Source organism: Armigeres subalbatus, chromosome 1 (genome assembly GCF_024139115.2).
Source record: "Armigeres subalbatus isolate Guangzhou_Male chromosome 1, GZ_Asu_2, whole genome shotgun sequence".
Lineage (NCBI taxonomy): Eukaryota > Metazoa > Arthropoda > Insecta > Diptera > Culicidae > Armigeres > Armigeres subalbatus.
This window is the reverse complement of record NC_085139.1, coordinates 213320010-213338835: the sequence shown is the minus strand read 5'-3', so window position 1 is coordinate 213338835 and position 18826 is coordinate 213320010. Positions and strand designations below refer to the sequence as shown.

The 18826-nt window shown below is 39.6% G+C and overlaps 1 protein-coding gene across 2 annotated transcripts; it reads left to right on the top strand.

Moving 5' to 3' along the window:
• The first annotated feature begins 4231 nt into the window (after positions 1–4231).
• LOC134210762 (uncharacterized) lies at positions 4232–5318 on the top strand. 2 transcript variants are annotated; one of them, XM_062687026.1, is made up of 3 exons: positions 4234–4389; positions 4453–4648; positions 4708–5318. In XM_062687026.1, exons 2-3 carry the CDS (start codon positions 4472–4474, stop codon positions 5143–5145), a joined length of 615 nt encoding a protein of 204 aa, XP_062543010.1. In that variant the 5' UTR covers positions 4234–4389; positions 4453–4471; the 3' UTR covers positions 5146–5318. The 2 variants fall into 2 exon arrangements, with proteins under 2 accessions (XP_062543002.1, XP_062543010.1); XM_062687018.1 differs by having other exon boundaries at positions 4232–4648.
• The last annotated feature ends 13508 nt before the right edge of the window (positions 5319–18826 follow it).

Here is an 18826-nt window from a genome sequence, read left to right as displayed (position 1 = left end):
ATACAACCCCGGACAACCTTGTTGAGAGGATGTGTCTGGAAGAGGTTATATGGAATGCGGTGAGCACAGTGTCTCAACAGATTGTGTCATAATTACAGCGCTGGTGGCGTCTTGAACAAAACCAGCAACTGCAGTAGAGACTGCTATGATGCAGGTGTCTGTTTGCAGATTTCTGTTTACTCTTGCTCAAGAATAAAACCCAGATCTCGTTTTTTTTCGAGTGACTTTTTGTATGAAAAAAAAAAAAAATTTGTCCATAACTTCTGAGCCCATAGTCCGATACGCCCAATTTTCAATAGGAAACAATGGGACAGGATTCTGCGTCGAATGCAATTTGTTGAGGGCAAATCGGTTGAGAATAGTGCTAAAAATGAGTGAGAAATTTTCATGTAAAAAAATTAATTTTGACCATAATTCCTTAGCCCATAGTCCAATCTGCCCAATTTTCAATAGGAAATAATGGGACAAGATTCTACGTCGAATGCAACTTGTTGCGAGCAAATCGGTTAAGGACAAGTACCTTAAAAATGAGTGAGATTTATTTGTCCACTGACATAAACACACACACACATACATACAGACATCACCTCAATTCGTCGAACTGAGTCGATCGGTATATAACACTATGGGTCTCCGGACCTCCTATAAAAAGTTCATTTTTGGAGCGATCATATAGCCTTTACCGTATACTTAGTATACGAGAAAGGCAAAAAGTGATTGAGAAAAATTGTATTGCCGTTTCTTTTCTTCTAACGGATATTTAACTCAGTTTCCGCCAAAAGCGGAACTACTCATAGTTATGAATAGGGACTACTACTTTGGCTGAAACTTAAAAAAATCCGCGTGAAACAAAGAGACGGCGATAAGTTTTTACTCAGTCACTGAGTAATTGGAAGTTAGAGTGTAGCTACATTTCCATCCCTTTGTTTTTCTCTTTTTCTTCATTCCATCATCATGATTAAACAGCAATCTTTCTTTAAGTCAGAACTAATCAAATTAAAATTGTTGATAAAACAAAATAAACACATATTTGTCATATTTGAATTTAAAAAAAATAGGGGAAAAGACGGCTTTGGCATGTTTTGTTCTATTATTGTCAGGGGGGTTTTTGTCGACCAAATTTTATAAAATTTTGCCACAATATTCTTTGATATCTAAAGAATGTTTAGGCCAAATTTGAGCATAATCAGTAACAAAAAACCCCCCTGACAATAATAGAACAAAACCTGCCAAAGCCATCATTCCCCCTACTTCATTTTTCTTTTAAAGTTTTTATATTTTTCGTTTTTTTTCATCACTCACTGTTTCATTAGGCCGATACAAATATTTAAAAACAATTATGTCCCCCTCCCTCGGTTTCTTTGCCCATAAAAAATATTTTGAGAGGACAACAAAAAAATTCTGGAAATTTTGAGGATTTTCAAAATATTCTTTAACAAATTTGATTTTTTCCATTTCAATATTTATGTTTTATTGTTTCCCCCCCCCCTTTGACCTTTCGGAGACCAGTAGGACATAAGAGAAATTAAATATTTGTAACGGCCTTATCTCCACCTAAATTCCTGTACGTAAGAGTATCGACATGTGTCGCATTTTACAGGTCTCCTGCTCGTTTGGAAAACGATTTTGATTAGTAACGACCAAGGAATGTAATTGTCGCTGAAAAATGCAAAAAACAAGCGACAAAAGAGAATAGCGATAACTCTTTGTCCCCATCTGCAGAGGATAAAGACATTGTTGCGTTCCATTTTATTTGCAACAAACATAGAGAGGTAATTGTTGTGAACTTTTCAAACTGCGATAAATTGTTCATTTCAGAAGTAAAACGCAAATCATGTCAATAGATGGTTAAGTTTATGTATAATCTATGATAACTGATACTAATTTAACCAAAAACATCATCGGAAACCGACTACTTCTCAAAATGTGTGGCAGGCGATAATTGTCCTATTCTGTTGCAGTTTGGGACAAACGCTTATTGCAAGTTGAGTTTGTCCCAACATTTACAAGAGAGGATAAAGTCGTTGTCATTGGCAATGTTGTTATTTTACATTCCTTGGTAACGACATATGAATCTTGTTCCAATTCTGACAGTGTCGACACTTTGTATTTCACCCACTTTACCACCGCCATTGTTTATTGTTTACTGATTATTGTTTATTGTTTATTGTTTATTGTTTATTGTTTATTGTTTATTGTTTATTGTTTATTGTTTATTGTTTATTGTTTATTGTTTATTGTTTATTGTTTATTGTTTATTGTTTATTGTTTATTGTTTATTGTTTATTGTTTATTGTTTATTGTTTATTGTTTATTGTTTATTGTTTATTGTTTATTGTTTATTGTTTATTGTTTATTGTTTATTGTTTATTGTTTATTGTTTATTGTTTATTGTTTATTGTTTATTGTTTATTGTTTATTGTTTATTGTTTATTGTTTATTGTTTATTGTTTATTGTTTATTGTTTATTGTTTATTGTTTATTGTTTATTGTTTATTGTTTATTGTTTATTGTTTATTGTTTATTGTTTATTGTTTATTGTTTATTGTTTATTGTTTATTGTTTATTGTTTATTGTTTATTGTTTATAGTTTATTGTTTATTGTTTATTGTTTATTGTTTATTGATTATTGTTTAATGTTTAATGTTTATTTTTATTGCTGACTTATCACACACAATCAACGAAAAAAAAATCAGAAAATCTACCACGAAGAACATTCCGCGTCAAGTTAAAGTCAAGTCATGGAAGATACTCTATTAAACGTTCTCTGGAGGCTGAGGAGGAGCTTCAGCATCAAATTGTTCCGTAGCGTTTTGGTTGAACGTTCATGTTGACTTGTTGTAAAATTCGTTCGCAAGCTATTCTTATTTGAAGTACATTAGCTGCACATTGAGCTCTGCCCACATCCCGGTGGATACGCAATGGCTCTAAGGCAATCAAACGACAGCGATCCTCGTAACTAGGAGGATGCAGCGGGTCTCTCCAGTTTAGTCTTTGAGCGCGAACCGCAGGAAATAAGACATTACTGTCGGGAGGCACGTAATTAGGTCTCAGCGCCTACTGGAACACCTGAGGGTGATGATAGACGATCGGCTGAACTCCATTAGCCACGTCGACTATGCTTACGCGATGGTAGCGAAGGCTATCACCGTGGTAGGATAGAATCGTGCCAAATGTTGGGGGATTCAAGGAATAGTAGAAGGCGACATCATGGACATTATGGAAGGACATTATGCACTACACGGAATCTCTGGACCGACTTCGCCACTCGACCGATGACTCACTGCAGTGAGAATGGGATTGAGGACCTGCGTTGATCTGGAAAACACCATAAGAGTAGTGCGGGCTACGCAACAGCCTTTCACGGAAGTGGGTCGTCGGTTTCGATGGAAATTCCATGGCCTCCCTGTCGAAGTAGGATAGATCCACCGCCTGGGATCATCTGAGTAGTCCGCGACGGACTTCATGGTTCAACGTAAAAGTGGTGATGAGAGGCATGAAAATAAAGTCGAAAGGCTCCGAGTAGACCGATATTATGCTGGGAGCTGAATGGCACTCGCACAGGAGATCGGTTTCAAAAGAAATACCACCGCCGGTGAACTTTTGCACCGCCACTATGCTTCACTCGGAATCTCTTGACCGACCTCGGTACTCTAAAGAAGCGTCAAAGACTTGCTGACTTGCGTTGAAAACGTAATAGCCTTTCACGGATGCGGGTCATCGGTATTGGGGGAGCTTCCGCCGGTGGGGACTATTTGAGTCGGGGTTGGGGCTCAAGGTGGGATTAGTAAGTAGAGCTAGGTATTTCAGGAGGATTCCCAAAGTCCGGCACACTTCCGTGTGATAGGTTGGCAACAACTATAACACGTGTGGATCAGTGCATAAAGTATTCCTTACATGTAAAAAAATGCTCACGCACACGTAATTCTAAAGTTACATTCCAGTAAGGTGATTAAACGTCTTATCTTATGTCTCGTCTTATGGCAAGTGAAAACATTTCACTGAAAAAACTATAAATAATTTTCTGTTCAAAGAAGTAGTACAAAATACACTGATAATTGAATTTCTTCTCTAGATGAAGAATTTCACATTTGCACCGAGCGAACGTTAATGTTTATATCGATATGTTGATTTGTTGAATACGGATCGTTTGCGGGGCCATAAGCACGTTTTGCGCATATTAAACTCTGCGTATTGCGTTGCACATCAGATGTATGGAAGTATAAACATTCTCATACTTTTCTTTGGGTGGTGGCCACCAGTCAAATATTGTTAGGAGTTGTGACGATTCTATAAGCTTCGGCAGTCTTTGGAAGGGGAAGACGTAGTTTAAAAGAAATAATGCAAAAGATACCATAGTCACCAGTTGAGTGCATCTATCACTTATTGGTACTGTTGTCACCACACAAAGTGAGTTTCATTCTGTGATCATTGTTTGATATCGTTGGATAGGTGAAAAAATTCTGCAAATATGAGCGAAATCTCCGCAATTGTCTCTATTTCACCGGACCACAACATCGATCAGGAAAAATCCAACCCACTACACATTCCTTCGAATAATGATGCACCCACAAAAGAAGCTGCAAAAAGCCTATTCAATTGGAAAGCACTGACAACGTTTCGAACCACTTTTAAAATTGGAGAAATAGTAAGTATTCTAAACAATATGCGTTGAAAATAATTTTTATTCCACAAACTATTTTTCAGATATCAGCCATTGTAATTCTGGTGTTTGTCCTATCCAAACGTCGCATTTATTACAGGGACCCTTTGGGCACTCCGCTTGAAATTTCCTACATTTTCCTCGCTATCAATTCGCTGATCGGAACGGTGCTGCTGCTGGGTAATTCAATAATTGAAGCGCAACCTCTTGGTCGAGCATTTACGTCGGTGCTATGGTTCAGGGTGGAGCTGTGGTTCAACGGATTGACGGCAGTCATCTACTACACATGGGGATATTGCGTGCTGATGAGTGGTTTCCTCAACTATGAAATCGGCAACAATCATTTGGCGGCTTATTTTGGCTTTTTTGCTGCTTTGCTGCATCTGGTGGATTGGTGGATGAGTTTTAGCAAGCGACATGCTACCATAAGGAAGCTTGAGAACGAGAAAGATGATGCAGCTGAGAAGGAAAATTTTGTTTGACCAGGTTGACACTATCGTCCAACAAATTTAAATGCACTTAAAAGCTATGAACTTAAACATGTTTTAAAAAATCACTTTAAATAAAGTAAAAAATAAATAAATAAATCATTCGCTCAACTACTGCATCGTTTATTTCGTAGTATCTGGGACACCACATCTTTCCCGGTCGATTCTTTCGTATCTTAGTGAAGGTGCCCAAAAAGGGTGACCTGTCTGTGTGCGATAAATGGCAAGGCATGTGTGAACTGTTCTCAAAGTTCTTTGCAAAGTTATCTTAGCCCGGATTCAGGAGAAAATCGATTCGACTCTCCGGCGGCAGAAGGCCAAATTTCGTGCTGAAAGATCCTGTGTGGACCACAGTGGCGTAGCCAGGGGGGTGGTTTTGGGCATAAAACCCCCCCCAGAGACATCATTTTTAGAAGAAATTTTTTTTTTCAAAAAAAAAAATGTTCAGAAACCCCCCCCCCCCCCAGACCAATTTTTTGGCTACGCCACTGGTGGACCATATTGTTACGGAGCGTATCATTCTTGAGCAGGTCAACGACTTGGTATTCATTGGCTACGGAAAAAGCTTTCGATCGTCTCAATCACGAGCATATGTGTGACGCTCTGAGACCCTGAGAAAATCTTCGGCCTCATTGAGGACACTACGAGGCCTTCTCGAGTAGAGTGCTGCACAATGGAGTCTTGCCCGACCCTATCCTGGTCGTAGCTGGTGTAAGGTGAAGATGTGTTCTATCACCGCTACTGTTCCTCATCGTAATCGACGAGATTATAGGAGGTGCGATTGACCGTGAAGCAATCGTCGTTGTCACCAGAAGCTTATAGCTACAGAAATTCGGGATCGGAAGTGGGGCTGGATCGGCCACACATTACAAAAAGGCGGAAACGAAATATGTAAACAAGCATTAGATTGGAACCCAGCTGGACATCGCAGCAGAAGCAGATCCAGAGGTTCATGGCGGTGCAGTGCAGTCTCAATCTTCTTCTTCTATACACATAAAAATGAATTTCGGTTTGTCTGACCCTTATAAACTCGGAAACTACTGAACCGATTGGCGTGAAAATTTGTATGCACAGGTTTTTGGGGCTGGAGAAGGTTCTTAAGATGGTTCGAGACCCCTCCCCCCTTTGAAAAGGGGGGCACCCATACAAATTAAACACAAATTTCTCCATAACTGGAGAATTAATCAAGCAAATGGAGCCAAATCTTGCATGTGGAGGCTTTGGAAGGTAAGATATGTTTCTGTAGTGGTTGGAAACCCCTCTCTCCCCTGGAACAAATGGAACGGAAATTTCTGCATGACTCGAGAACTAATCAGAGCATAAACCTATAGAATAAAAAACTATAGAGCTAGTTTCCTACATCCAATTGGACATTCCATCAGTTACCTTCTCCTATCTATCACATTGGCAGCTCGTTAACCAAGACGGACCTCTGCCTCTCCAACCTAACCCAGAAATTCCAACAAATTCCGCATGAACTCGTGGCAAGTGCAGAGGTATATCCGGCTTGCAGTGGGCGAGTGATTGCATCATCATTTCCTCCCCCTTTCCTACATTGACTTGCATTCTGACGTGGCAGGCGCCAGTATGACCTAACAAATGAGATCACCAGAACTTGTACATTGAAAATGTGTGCTAGTCCCAAGCAAACATCTGTTGGTTCCCTGTGCAAAAACAGCTGATCTGGTCATAATGGAGTAGCAACTACGAGCAGTCAATCAAGCTCAAGCTCAAGCTCAAGTTTATACTAAGCTAGAATAAAAAAGTAATCTATGCAAGATTAAATCGTTACACGGCGAGGATTCGGAGGTTATACTAATCGAGTATAAACTGCACGTAAACGAACGTGCGGTCAACCAGGAGAAACGCATTTAGCATAGATTTTCCTCAGAGTGAATGCCATTTGGCCGAATAGTTGAAAGCTAACTTATGTCGAATTCGTTTTTAAAAAAGTTCCAACCTAGGTTAGAACCAGTTCCAACCTAACTGCTGTCAAAACGTTTTTGCCTTTCTCGTACAACTAAGTTGTACCGAAAGGCTATCATTTCACTCCGAAAACGAACTTTTTATAGAAGCCTCTGAGCCCTATACAGTCCCATCCCGATTTTGGCAACACCCGTTTTTGTCTACCCCCGATTTTGGCAACACCCGTTTTTGGCAACATTTTCTTCCCGATTTTGGCAACAACCTCGAACAAATTTTTTTATTACTTTTTAGAGCTAAAACCTTTTTATTAATGTGTAATAGGATGAATAAAACCATTACCGTTTAACCATTAAAGGTTTATATGTGTATTATGGGCTCTGTACGAATAGTGGGCACTTTCACTGAAATAATGAATCACCACTCGTTTCACCGCTCATTGCAAACTATTTCTATTGAAACTTTTCTGTTCTTTTTATTATCGTTTTTCATGTTCCTATTCACCCTCCCCTTATATAACCAGCCCACCGTAGATTGTCGTATTTTTTGGCATTCTCACTGATTTTGTCGTCGACAAGCTGACTCACACCGTTGTACATAGTACAACACCTATTAAGCGAAGCCTGCTGTTTACATCACAATGCAACCGATACTGTATGAGTGATCCAGGAGCAAGCAAACCCCAGTAGGTTTAATTGTTAGTGATTAGTACATTCGATTTTCTAAATGCGCTTTATAGCCATCGAGTCGTTTTGTTCATTATGCGTCTCTTTTCTGATATCAGCCGAGAAACTGTCATTTTATCATTTTATCCGTCTTTCTGCTGCATTCCCTTTCAGATAATAAGCAACAATTTATTTCAAAGAATCAATAAAATTAAACAATAAAATTGATGCTAATTTATCTAGCGATTAATATCAGAACACTGTTGACTTTTCCAGTTTCCTGATGTGTCAATTGTATAACGAGCCTTTAGATTCCAGCATGCTTGCCAACAGTTCAACAGTAATGGTAAGAGCTTGGTAACATGTAAGACTCGCGAGCAGGCATTGAAAAAATCAGATCATGAGAAAAAATCGGGTTAATCTAAGCCAACTTGATATTCTGCCGCGGGGCAAGTTATGAGCTTCCTAAGAGCTTTGAAATTGGACGTTCGATGATTCACCGTTTAATGAACTTCAACGCTCACCAATGGAAGCCTATTGAGTGAAGCTTGGTAACACAACAATGAGCGTCGTTACGGTGCGTTATTAGAAGAAGCCATTCAAGCATTATAAAAATGAAGACCTCTTAGAGTCTGGAACTCTAGCACACTGAATGGGAGGCGTTGATACTTCCTCTCGACTATCTTATCACCTTGAAAATAGAGCGAATAAAGCAGAACGCATGATGTGGTTTGATTGTTTGGCTTCATTTGTACTAGAGCAAGCGGGGTACGAATGTAAAAATCGTAGCTTACATGGATACCTCACCACGGCTTGGGTTGTTAGACGGTGTTGCTCATTGTTTATCACAGCAACGATCGCTCCTACTCGTGGTTTGGCATCCATCTGAGCGAGGCAGTTCACTCATTGGCTATGGATGCTACGATTGCAATAGATCAATGCTCACAATGCTTGCTCTCGAGTGTTCTGTTTGTAATGGCGAAGTATCAGAAGTAGAGTACCTCCTGTGAAGTTCCCATGAGATCGCTGGCGTAATTCTAGCTGCTTCGATAGGCGAGTGATGCGTCACATGTGGTTTTATTATTACTTATTCAGCCTAAGGCCGGAGTGGCCTCTGCGGTACATAACAGTCGTCTCCGTCCACAGCTGTACGTTACCAGTCACGCAGTCTACGGAGTGTCCGTAAATCGTCTTCAACCTGATCGATCCACCTTGATCGCTGCACACCTCGCATTCTTGTGCCTGTCGGATCGTTGTGTAGAACAATTTTTACTCCAAGTGCGCGTTGGTCCTCCACAAGCATTGTCCAGGCTCGTGTCCAAGGAGGACTACCGCCACCTGTTTAATGAGGGAGTCTGTTTGGTACGGCGGCGAACTCTATTCGATCGGATTATTTTTTGGAGTTTAAAGGACGTACGCTTTCCTGTCACGTTGCGTCTCTGAATTTGTCTGCTGGTATCGTTATCGGAGGTCAAGTGAGCCCAAGTACACATAATAATGAAAGTGAACTGTAGTCGAGTGTAGTTAACCCATACTCACACTATATTGGATACACTTGGCTTGACCAATGTGCAGAATGCAGAATTCCGTTACAATTTTTTAAAACAATGGAATGTTTTATGCCTTGCGTTCATTTTTTCCATAATGTCAGCAAAAATTGTACAGAACTTTACTCTTAATCACACCGACCACAAGAAAGTTTGCCTACAATAGAAACGTTTTTTTATCACCACAAATTTATGTAAGGACGTGGCCGACGCTATTTTTAATTTCAAATATTATTCATTATTCAATTTGTATTATGAAATTGGCTAATTAGATACATTATCGTTTGATTACCATTCTTGAGTTTGTTTCAATTTTGTTCGAACTACAACCTCCGAGTTTTGAATAATATCGCAAAAATGTCAATTATGGTGCACGTGCATCACTTAAACACACTCCACATACTTTGTAGTACATTTTCTACGTATTTAGCTTCAATCATGCAAACAAAAAAAATTGAAATTTTGTATGAAATTTTTTTCCCGTTTTTGGCAACATCCCCATTTTGGCAACTTTAAAATCCGGTCGTGTTGCCAAAATCGGGAAGGGACTGTAGTATTACATACCAATCGACTCAGCTCGACGAGCTGAGCACATGTCTGTCTGTCCGTGTGTATGTATGTGTGTATGTGTGTGTGTATGTGTGTGCACAAAACCTATAAAAAACATTAGACAACTTTTCGTATAGTAATCCTTAACCGATTTTCTCGCAACAAGTTTCATTCGACAGGGGACAAAGCCTTGTTGATCACTATTGAATTTTATAACGATCGTACATTGCGTTTCAAAGTTATGAAGAGAATGGTACATCGGACCATATAAACCCCATATAAGGTTGGTGTCTTAACTAAATGCGAGGAAAGCATCACCAACGCTAGGTGGATTATTCTGGGTTTTTTTTATTCACTCAGGTTCAGCCCGTGAGCAACTTGACAGCTCCAGTACACTGTCAGTGTACCCCGAAAAATTGGTTCAGGTGGTTCTGTCAATCTCGATTATTTCGTGAGCATGGCGTAAAAAGTTAAAAATAAACCCAAATTTTAATTATATATATTTTTTAATCATTTATCACACAATTACATCACTCATTAGTTATTTTGATATAGGCTCGTATATACACAAGCTCTACGGAGCTGGGTTATGAATTATATGAATTATATATCATCACAACCTGGTTTGGCGCTGAAATAATCAAAACAATTATAGGAGTACTTAGGCTTTGAACCATTCCACCGATTCGTTTAACTTTAAGTTACAATTTGACAGTTCGATGGTTACTGTGTTGTTGTTGAGATAGTTTTTGTTCGTTTGATTTCAGATGGGTGTGATAAAAGCAAATAGCATTTTTTTTTCTTTATTTTTGTGAATTTCGAAATGAATTCAGTTCTTCACTTGAAATAGCAAATATTGACACTAGTAGAAATGGTTATATTTGTCGATTGTACGACAATTCCCCGAAAACCAATTTCCCGAATGCAATTTCCCCGGATGAAATTTCCCCGAATAACGATTCCCCGAACGTAACATTTCCCCGAATGTAACAATTCCCCGAATGCAACATTTCCCCGAATGCAGCATTTCCCCGAATTGTTAACACAGTGCAGATAAAACTAAAACTGAAAAAGAAATCTGCGTCGTTTAACATATACCTAGTCACATAATTGGCTTTTGACATATTTTGAGCTGCAACAAAATTGAGGGTCGCGGGACAATTCACTTAAAAATTGTAAAAAAATGAGATGCTGGGTCATTGGGCCGAAGACCCTTATGCCGAACCGTCATTAGGCCAAGTGAGAAGTAATAAGTGAGAAATGATTAGTGAGAAGTGAAAAGTGAGACGTGAGAAGTGAGAAGAGCGTAATAAGAAGTGAGAAATGAGGAGTGAGTAATGAGAAATGAGAAATGAGAAGTGAGAAGTGATAAACGAGATGTGGAAAGTGAGAAGTGAGAATTTAGAAGTGAGTAGTAAGCAGTGAATAGTGAGTAGTAAGCAGTGAGTAGTGAGTAGTGAGTAGTGGGAAGTGAGAAGTGAGACATGAGAGGTAAGAAGTGGAAAATGAGAAATGAGAAGGAAGTACATAGTAAGAAGTGAGAAGTGTGGAGTAAGAAGTGAGAAGTGGAAAATATGATCCGAGACGTGTAATGTGAGGAGCGAGAAAGGGTGAAATACGACGGGAGATGTAGGAAGAGAGAATGGAAAAATAAGGAAGGAGGATAGAGATAAAGGAAGGAAAATAATACGTTTTCCGGTATAAGGCGTAGGATGTTTTTTTTTTTTGATAATCGTTTCGCCCGGTATTGAGGGAATACGAGTTATAATGCCTTATTAAAATGAACACTTTTGCCCGATATAAGACAAAGAGGGTAGATAGACCCTTCTTCAATTGAACACGTTTGCCTGGAGTAAAGCGAAGGAAGGAGATAATGCCTTCTTTGAATGATCGCGTCTAAGCAATGTAAGGACAATGTAGGAGATATTGCCTTCTTTAAATGAACACGTCGATGAATTCGATATTTTTTTCGGTATATATAATTGATATTTATTGCTCGATGCGATCTCATATATTATATCTATTCCGGGCCAACTCGTCTACATCAAAAGAAGAGACAACATTTATCATTACCTTATTGCAGGCAATCTCCTACTTCTGAAAAGGTAATTTCAATCTACTTTGGCTTATTTCGAACTAACGCCTAACTTTAATGAATAGATCATATCTACCGTTTTCTTATAACAGGTAGATAAAAATTTTTAAAGAAGGAATAACATTCACTTCTTCATTATCCTGGGAAACACCTACTTCCAAAGTAGATATCAAATCAATCCATTGCGTTATTCCGAGTAGATTTTAAAGAAGGGATCACATTCACCATTGCCTTATTCCGGGCATACGCATTATTTTTTTTAAGGATTCATATCCACGATTACAGTAACTTCCTAAGAAGGGATAGACCTTACATAGGACAGAAGTTTTATTTCACAAATTTTTACCATGATGATGCTTTTAATCGGAATTTCCGTTCGCGATTCTACTCCACCAAAGAAATTCAGCCTTTGTTCGACTATTTTAGAAAAAAAAAATGAAAACACTTTAATCTAATACCTTTATAATTTAACAATAAAGAAGATCAAGGACATACAATACTATCGAAAAATTTGATCATGTTCGGCATCTCCAAAGAGACACTCTGGAACAAATCTTTGAACGCTTCTCTGTTCGGGCGTTTATAGTCGATGACAATTATGCGTTTGCAAAAAAATACTTTATTTTCGGGGATTTGTTACATTCGGGGAAATGTTACATTCGGGGAAATTGCATTCGGGGAATTGTTACATTCGGGGAAATTGCATTCGGGAAAATTGCATTCGGGGAATTGGTTTTCGGGGAATTGTCGTACAATCATATTTGTCTCATTTAAGTCATTTTATTTTGATTGAAATAGGACAACGTGTGGCAACAGTTAGCCCATATATTTTCTGTCAAATTTGCCATTTTCGTTGCCGTTCCGCTAACATTGTGTTTGGGGCTTTATTCGGCGCGGAAAAGAATCAGTTTTATGAGCTTTATCACGGATGAATTTTTTATGCCTTCGAAATTTTAGGCATATTGTTCAAGCCAATATTTCAGGTTTAAATAAATGCCTAAGTTCATCAAAATACTTCGATGATTATTAATGGCATCCTGTGCTAAAATGTGTTAACTTGTTTAAAAAAAAACAGGTTGATGGGTGTTGTAGATGTTCATAACGATGCGATATCCAAGCTGCGCATAATATTTCCTGACGTTGAAGTTCGTGTTTCGGTTAATCGTTAATAAGTATTTTTAACTCCGTCTCCGAGATTTTGCAAATTAAAAGATCATCTTTGTTGGCCTCAATATGTTCTGAAGTCTGAACAAGCTCATGTTTACAATGCTCACATTTTATTTTTCCAATAAACTGTTTTGAACGTGGATCAATGATTGAAGCGAAAAGTCATCAACAACAGTGGCGGACGCAAGCGCTTCAACCAGGGTAGAAATATTTCACAGTCAATGCAGTGAAAAACATGGATCTCAGTATAATATGCAGTCGCCTTCATCGCCGCCGTGATGAGTGCGACTGGGTGCAGTCGAAAAATCATTCCCAACACCGACCATTCAATTTCGCATTCAGCCACTCACAAGTCGCTCTGACAGGCTGCTCAGTTCGCGCCTTACCATATGACTGTGAGTGGCCCATTTAAACGCGTGGTGATTTTGCGTACATTTTGCTGTGGTAAATTTCATCTTCGCGGCGCAGTGAGTGATGTGAGTTCTGTTGTTTACTTTACTGCCTCTCCGGGAAAGTGAGGTTGATTTCAAAGCAGGAAGAAAATAAAAAAAATGATATAAAAAAACATCACCTCCATCCAGTGCTGCCGAATATTTACAACCCTTGTTTCAACAACCAGAACATCGGCATCGTTTTTATCTTCTATCGTAGTCGAGTAGTATTTTTGTCGCAACTGGATTACCACCCACTTTTATTTTATATATTATACTCTGCGCTTCGAAAACTCAATACTTGAAAAATTTATTGAAATCAAATTAGTTTTGTTTTAATTTAGTTCAATTAATGGTTCCAATTCTCTCTACGCCTTTTTGTACTGCAACTCTTGCCCGTGGTTTGGCATCAACAAAAGACGAAACAAAAATATATTTTCCCTTACAACAAAACCGTGTCGGCGATGCAGGATGGCCCGTTATTTACGTTGTGTGGCGCCATCTGCTATTTTCCAAGTGGGTACGCGAAACTAAGGCTTTCTGTCATCTTGTGGGGGGGTTGCTCAGGTTGGAACTAGGTTCGCACTAGTTCCAATCCCAAAGCTGTCGGGTTCGCACTGTGTTGTTTCACAGTTTCGCACCAGGTTCACCAATACAATTGCACTTCAGCTGTCAAAACCATATGGGTGGAATAAACATGCCGAAGGGAAAAACAAACCAGAGTAAAAACGAAACTGTTTGTGCATTTAATGAAGAATTCGCATCGACTGTTAAGAACAAATTGGCACCAAATATTTCGATTTCTTCGATACAGATCAATAGTTTTTGGGAGAACTCAACACCCTGGGGCAGCAGTACTTCACAATTCATTCTTTGAAGTGCGTGAACATATCTAGACCAACATTTCAAAAGGGCGTAAGCATAGCATAGCATATGTGATTGTACAAATCGTGGGTGGCTATACAATGCTCAATTGAGCAATCTACTGTATATTGTCGCAAATTGGTACTTGACAAAGTAACCTGGATTTTACAAATGTTTCGCTGGATTTTACAAAATTTCGGCAAATCGCGCGATCGTTCTACCGTCCGAAACAAGAGCCAACACGCACTAAACTAACATTTGAAAAGGGCGTAACAGCCAAAATTTATTCTCTCTGATTCTTCGTCCACATATAAAGCTTTATATGGGGACGAAGAATCAGAAGGAATAAATTTTGGCTGTTACGCCCATTTCAAATGTTGGTCTAGATATGTAGTTTCTCAAACAAACGAAAAAAAAATCATACATTCCTGAACAACAATTTTTTTTCGTATTTTTTGCCAGAATACGTATTTTTGGACGAGAATCCAGAATTTATAAAAATCTCATTTTGGCCATTGTTACATATGCAGTTTCTCAAACAAACGGTTCATTTGCATTATAAAAACCGTCTAAGACAAGTTAAGTAACTCCATTTTATTCCACCAATTATTTCAATATATTGACTCGACTTATATTTAAATTCCCTTTTTTCAGTAATCCCAGGAAAATTGTTTAAAACGGAAAAATTATGAGCCTTCGATAATTCATTTGCAATTTGTTCGAAAATACCCCCATTCATAATTTTTTAAAGCAGTTCTTCAAAAAAATCATACGGAAATTCTTCAGAGAATTCTTATAATTCGTCCAGGTATTCCTCCTGCAGGGAAGGACCAGCTCCCGGCTGAACTTCTCAAACATGGCAGTGAGCAGCTTTATGAAGTTCTGCACCATATTATGTCGAAAATATGGGAAGACGAGGAAATGCCTGGTAGCTGGTTGGACGGCCTCATTTGCTCTCTCTTTAAGAAAGGAATAACCCTCCCTAATTCGGCGTACAAAATTATGTCCCGCATTCTGTTCGACAGATTGAGACCGCTTGAATAGTCCTTCGTCGGCGAATACCAAGCAGGTTTTCGTGAGGGCCGATCAACGACGGATCAAATGTTTACCCTGAGACAAATCCTTGATAAATTCCAGGAGTACAACTTGCAGACACATCATCTGTTTATTGATTTCAAGGCGGCGTACGATTCAGTGAAACGGAATGAATTATGGCAAATTATGCTTGAACATGGTTTTCCGGCGAAACTGATACGGCTGATTCGTATAACGTTGGATGAATCGAAATCAAGTGTAAGGGATGCGAATGAAATATCGACGTCATTTGTTACCTTAGATGGATTAAAGCAGGGTGATACACTCTCGAATCTACTGTTCAATATAGCGCTCGAGGGAGCGATTAGGAGAGCTGGTGTGCAAAGAAGCGGTACCAAAATCGCATATGCTCCTGGGATTTGCGGACGATATTGATATTATCGGAATTGATCGCCGTGCCGTGGAAGAGGCTTTTGTGCCTTTTAAGAGGGAGACAGCGAGGATTGGACTAATAAACGAAGTAAATGGTCGCTGGCAATCAACGTGGGTTCATTAGTGGTGGTGGTAGCGAAATGGTGCTGGATGGTGAAAAATTTGAAGTGTCAGACGAATTTGTGTATCTTGGAACATTAGTGACGTGCGATAATGATGTTACCCGCGAGGTGAAAAGGCGTATTGCAGCTGCACATAGGGCTTATTACGGACTTCGTAACCAGCTTAAGTCCCGTAGTCTGCAAACGAAAACTAAACTCGCGCTGTATACTACTCTGATTCTTCCGGTGGCTTTATACGGCCATAAAACGTGGACGTTAAAGGAGGCTGATCGGAGAGCTTTCGGAGTGTTTGAGCGTAAGGTGCTGCGGACAATCCTCGGCGGTAAACAGGAGAACGGTATCTGGCGGCGTCGCATGAATCACGAATTGTACCAGGTGTATAAAGGGTTGGATATAATTACGCTTATACAACACGGCAGACTACGGTGGGCTGGTCACTTTGTTCGTATGCCGGAAGAACGTCAAGCGAAGATAATATTTAGTAGAGAACCCGGAAGAGGCCGCAGGCTTCGTGGAAGGCCACGTACACGACGGCTTTTTGCAGTTGAAGAGGATCTGAGGGCGCTCAATGTTCAAGGCGACTGGAAGCGATTGGCCCAGGATCGAGTCCAGTGGAGAAGGATACTCCATTCGGCGTAGGTTCATCGAAGAGCTGTAGCCCATCAAGTATCAAGTAAGTATTCCTCCTTGAAGTCTTGTATGTATTCCATTGTGAATTCTCCCAGGAATGCATTAGAGAAATATTTCAGGCATTCCTTCATATTTTTTGTATTCCATTGTGAATTCTCCCAGGAATGCATTAGAGAAATATTTCAGGCATTCCTTCATATTTTTTCCAGAAATTCATCCAGAAATTCCTCCAAGAGTTCCTATGAAATTTCTTCCAAGAAATTCTCTGGGAGTTCCTCCAGGAATTCCTTTGAAAGTTCCTCCATAAATTCCTCCGGAAGTCCCTCAAGAGATTTCTCCGGAAATCCCTACAGAAATTCCACCCGAAGTCTATCCAGAAATTCCTCTGGTAGTCCCATCAAGAATTCCTTCGGAAGTGGAATTTCTCCGAAAGTTCGTCCTAGAATTCCTCTGATAGTTTTTCCAGAAATTTCTTCAGATGTACCGGAGTTCCGGAAGTCTCTCAAGAAATTCCTCCGAAAGTCCTCCGAAAGTCCTCTCAAGAATTCCTCCTAAAGTTCCTTCAGAAATTCTTTCGAAAGTTTCTCCGGAATTCCTCTAGAAGTTCCTTCAGAAAGTTCCTCCAGAAATTTCTCCAGAAATACCTCCGGAAGTTCCTCCAGAAATTCGTCCGGAAGTTCCTCTAGGAGTTCCTCCTGAAGTTTCTCCGGAGTTTCCTCCAGAGTTCTTCCGGAAGTTTCTTCATAAACTTCTCAGAAAGTTCCTTCAGAAATTCCTTCAGAAGTCCCTCTAGAAATTCCCCCAAAATTTCTTCCAAAAATGGATCCCGAAGTCCCTCCGGAAATTCCTCCGGAAGTTCCTCCAGGAACTCCTCTGGAAAATCCTCTAGGAATTCCTCCAAAAACTCCTCCAGATTTTTTTTCGGAAATTCCTCCGGAAGTTCCTCCAGGAATTCCTGGAGGAACAGTCAGTGGAATTCCTGGAGGAACTTCCTGAGGAATTCCTGGAGGAAGTTCTAGAGGAATTCCTGGAGGAATTTCTGGAGGAGCTTCCAGGGGAATCTTTGGAGGAACTACCGCTGGAATTCCTGGAGTTCCTGGCGGAACTTTCAGAGGAAATTCTGGAACAACTTCCGGAGGAATTTCTGACGGTACTTCTGGTATGAATTTACAAATGATTTACTGTAGGAACTTCCGGAAGAATTTTTGAAGGATTTTTAGGATAAATTCCTGAAGAAATTTTCAAAGGAATTCCTGAAGGAATGTTCCAAGAATTTTCTGAAGGAACTTCGGAACGTTCCTAACGAACTCCCGAGCTCCGAACGTAACTTCAGGAAGAAGAGGAACTTTTGAGTGGATTCCTGAAAGTACTTCCGGAGCAATTCCTGAAAAAAATTCCGAATGAAAGAAACTTCCGGGGAAATTCCGGAAAGAAACTTCCAGTAAATGCCTGCAAGAACATGCGGAGGAATTCCAAAAGGGAACTTCGAGCAAAAGCCTGAATGAACTTGTGGAGTAATACCTGAAGAAGCAGAAAGGAATAGAGAATCCGGGGTAGATATATCCATCCAAAAGTAAATTTCGTAATTCGCGAAAATCAGAGCGCGTACTTGAGCGTTTTTATCATGATCTGATTCGTTGTGGCCCACAAACTGGTAAAGTCTGGTATGGTGTCGATCATATGTTTCGAATCAAAACAAACACAATGCCACGTACACCACCATATTCAATGACATATGCAACTGAAAACGTTTCATTATGCAGGGTTTGGATTGGCACTGACCCAGGTTTAAAAACAAATTCGACATTAGATTGTTAGTAGTGAAAAGTGAGTAATGAGAGGTGAAAATGCGAAGAGGAAAGTGAGAAGCGAAAAGTAAGAAGCGATAAGTGGGAATTAAGAATTAAGAAGTGGGAAGTGCTAAGAGAGAGGTGAGCAGTGAGAAACGAGAAATGAGAATTTCGTAGCGTGAAGTGAGAGGTGAGAAGTTGAAAAGTGAGAAGCGAGAAGTAAGAAGTGAGAGCTGAAAAGTGAGTAATGAGAGGTGAGATACGAGAAGTGATAAGTGAGAAGAGTAGTGAGAAGTAGGATGTGACTGGTAAGAAGTGAGATGTAAGAAATGAACATTGTGAAATTAATTCATATGCCTTCCAATTTCCTTCTTTCTTGTGTTTGCCCTCTTTTCCTTGTTTTTTTATTCTTCCTTCACCTATTT

Coding starts and splice junctions, on each gene's coding strand:
- LOC134210762 (XM_062687018.1), top strand. CDS start 4,472: ATGAGCGAAATCTCCGCAATTGTCTCTATTTCACCGGACCACAACATC. Junction 4,649..4,707: donor CTTTTAAAATTGGAGAAATA/GTAAGTATTCTA, acceptor ACTATTTTTCAG/ATATCAGCCATTGTAATTCT.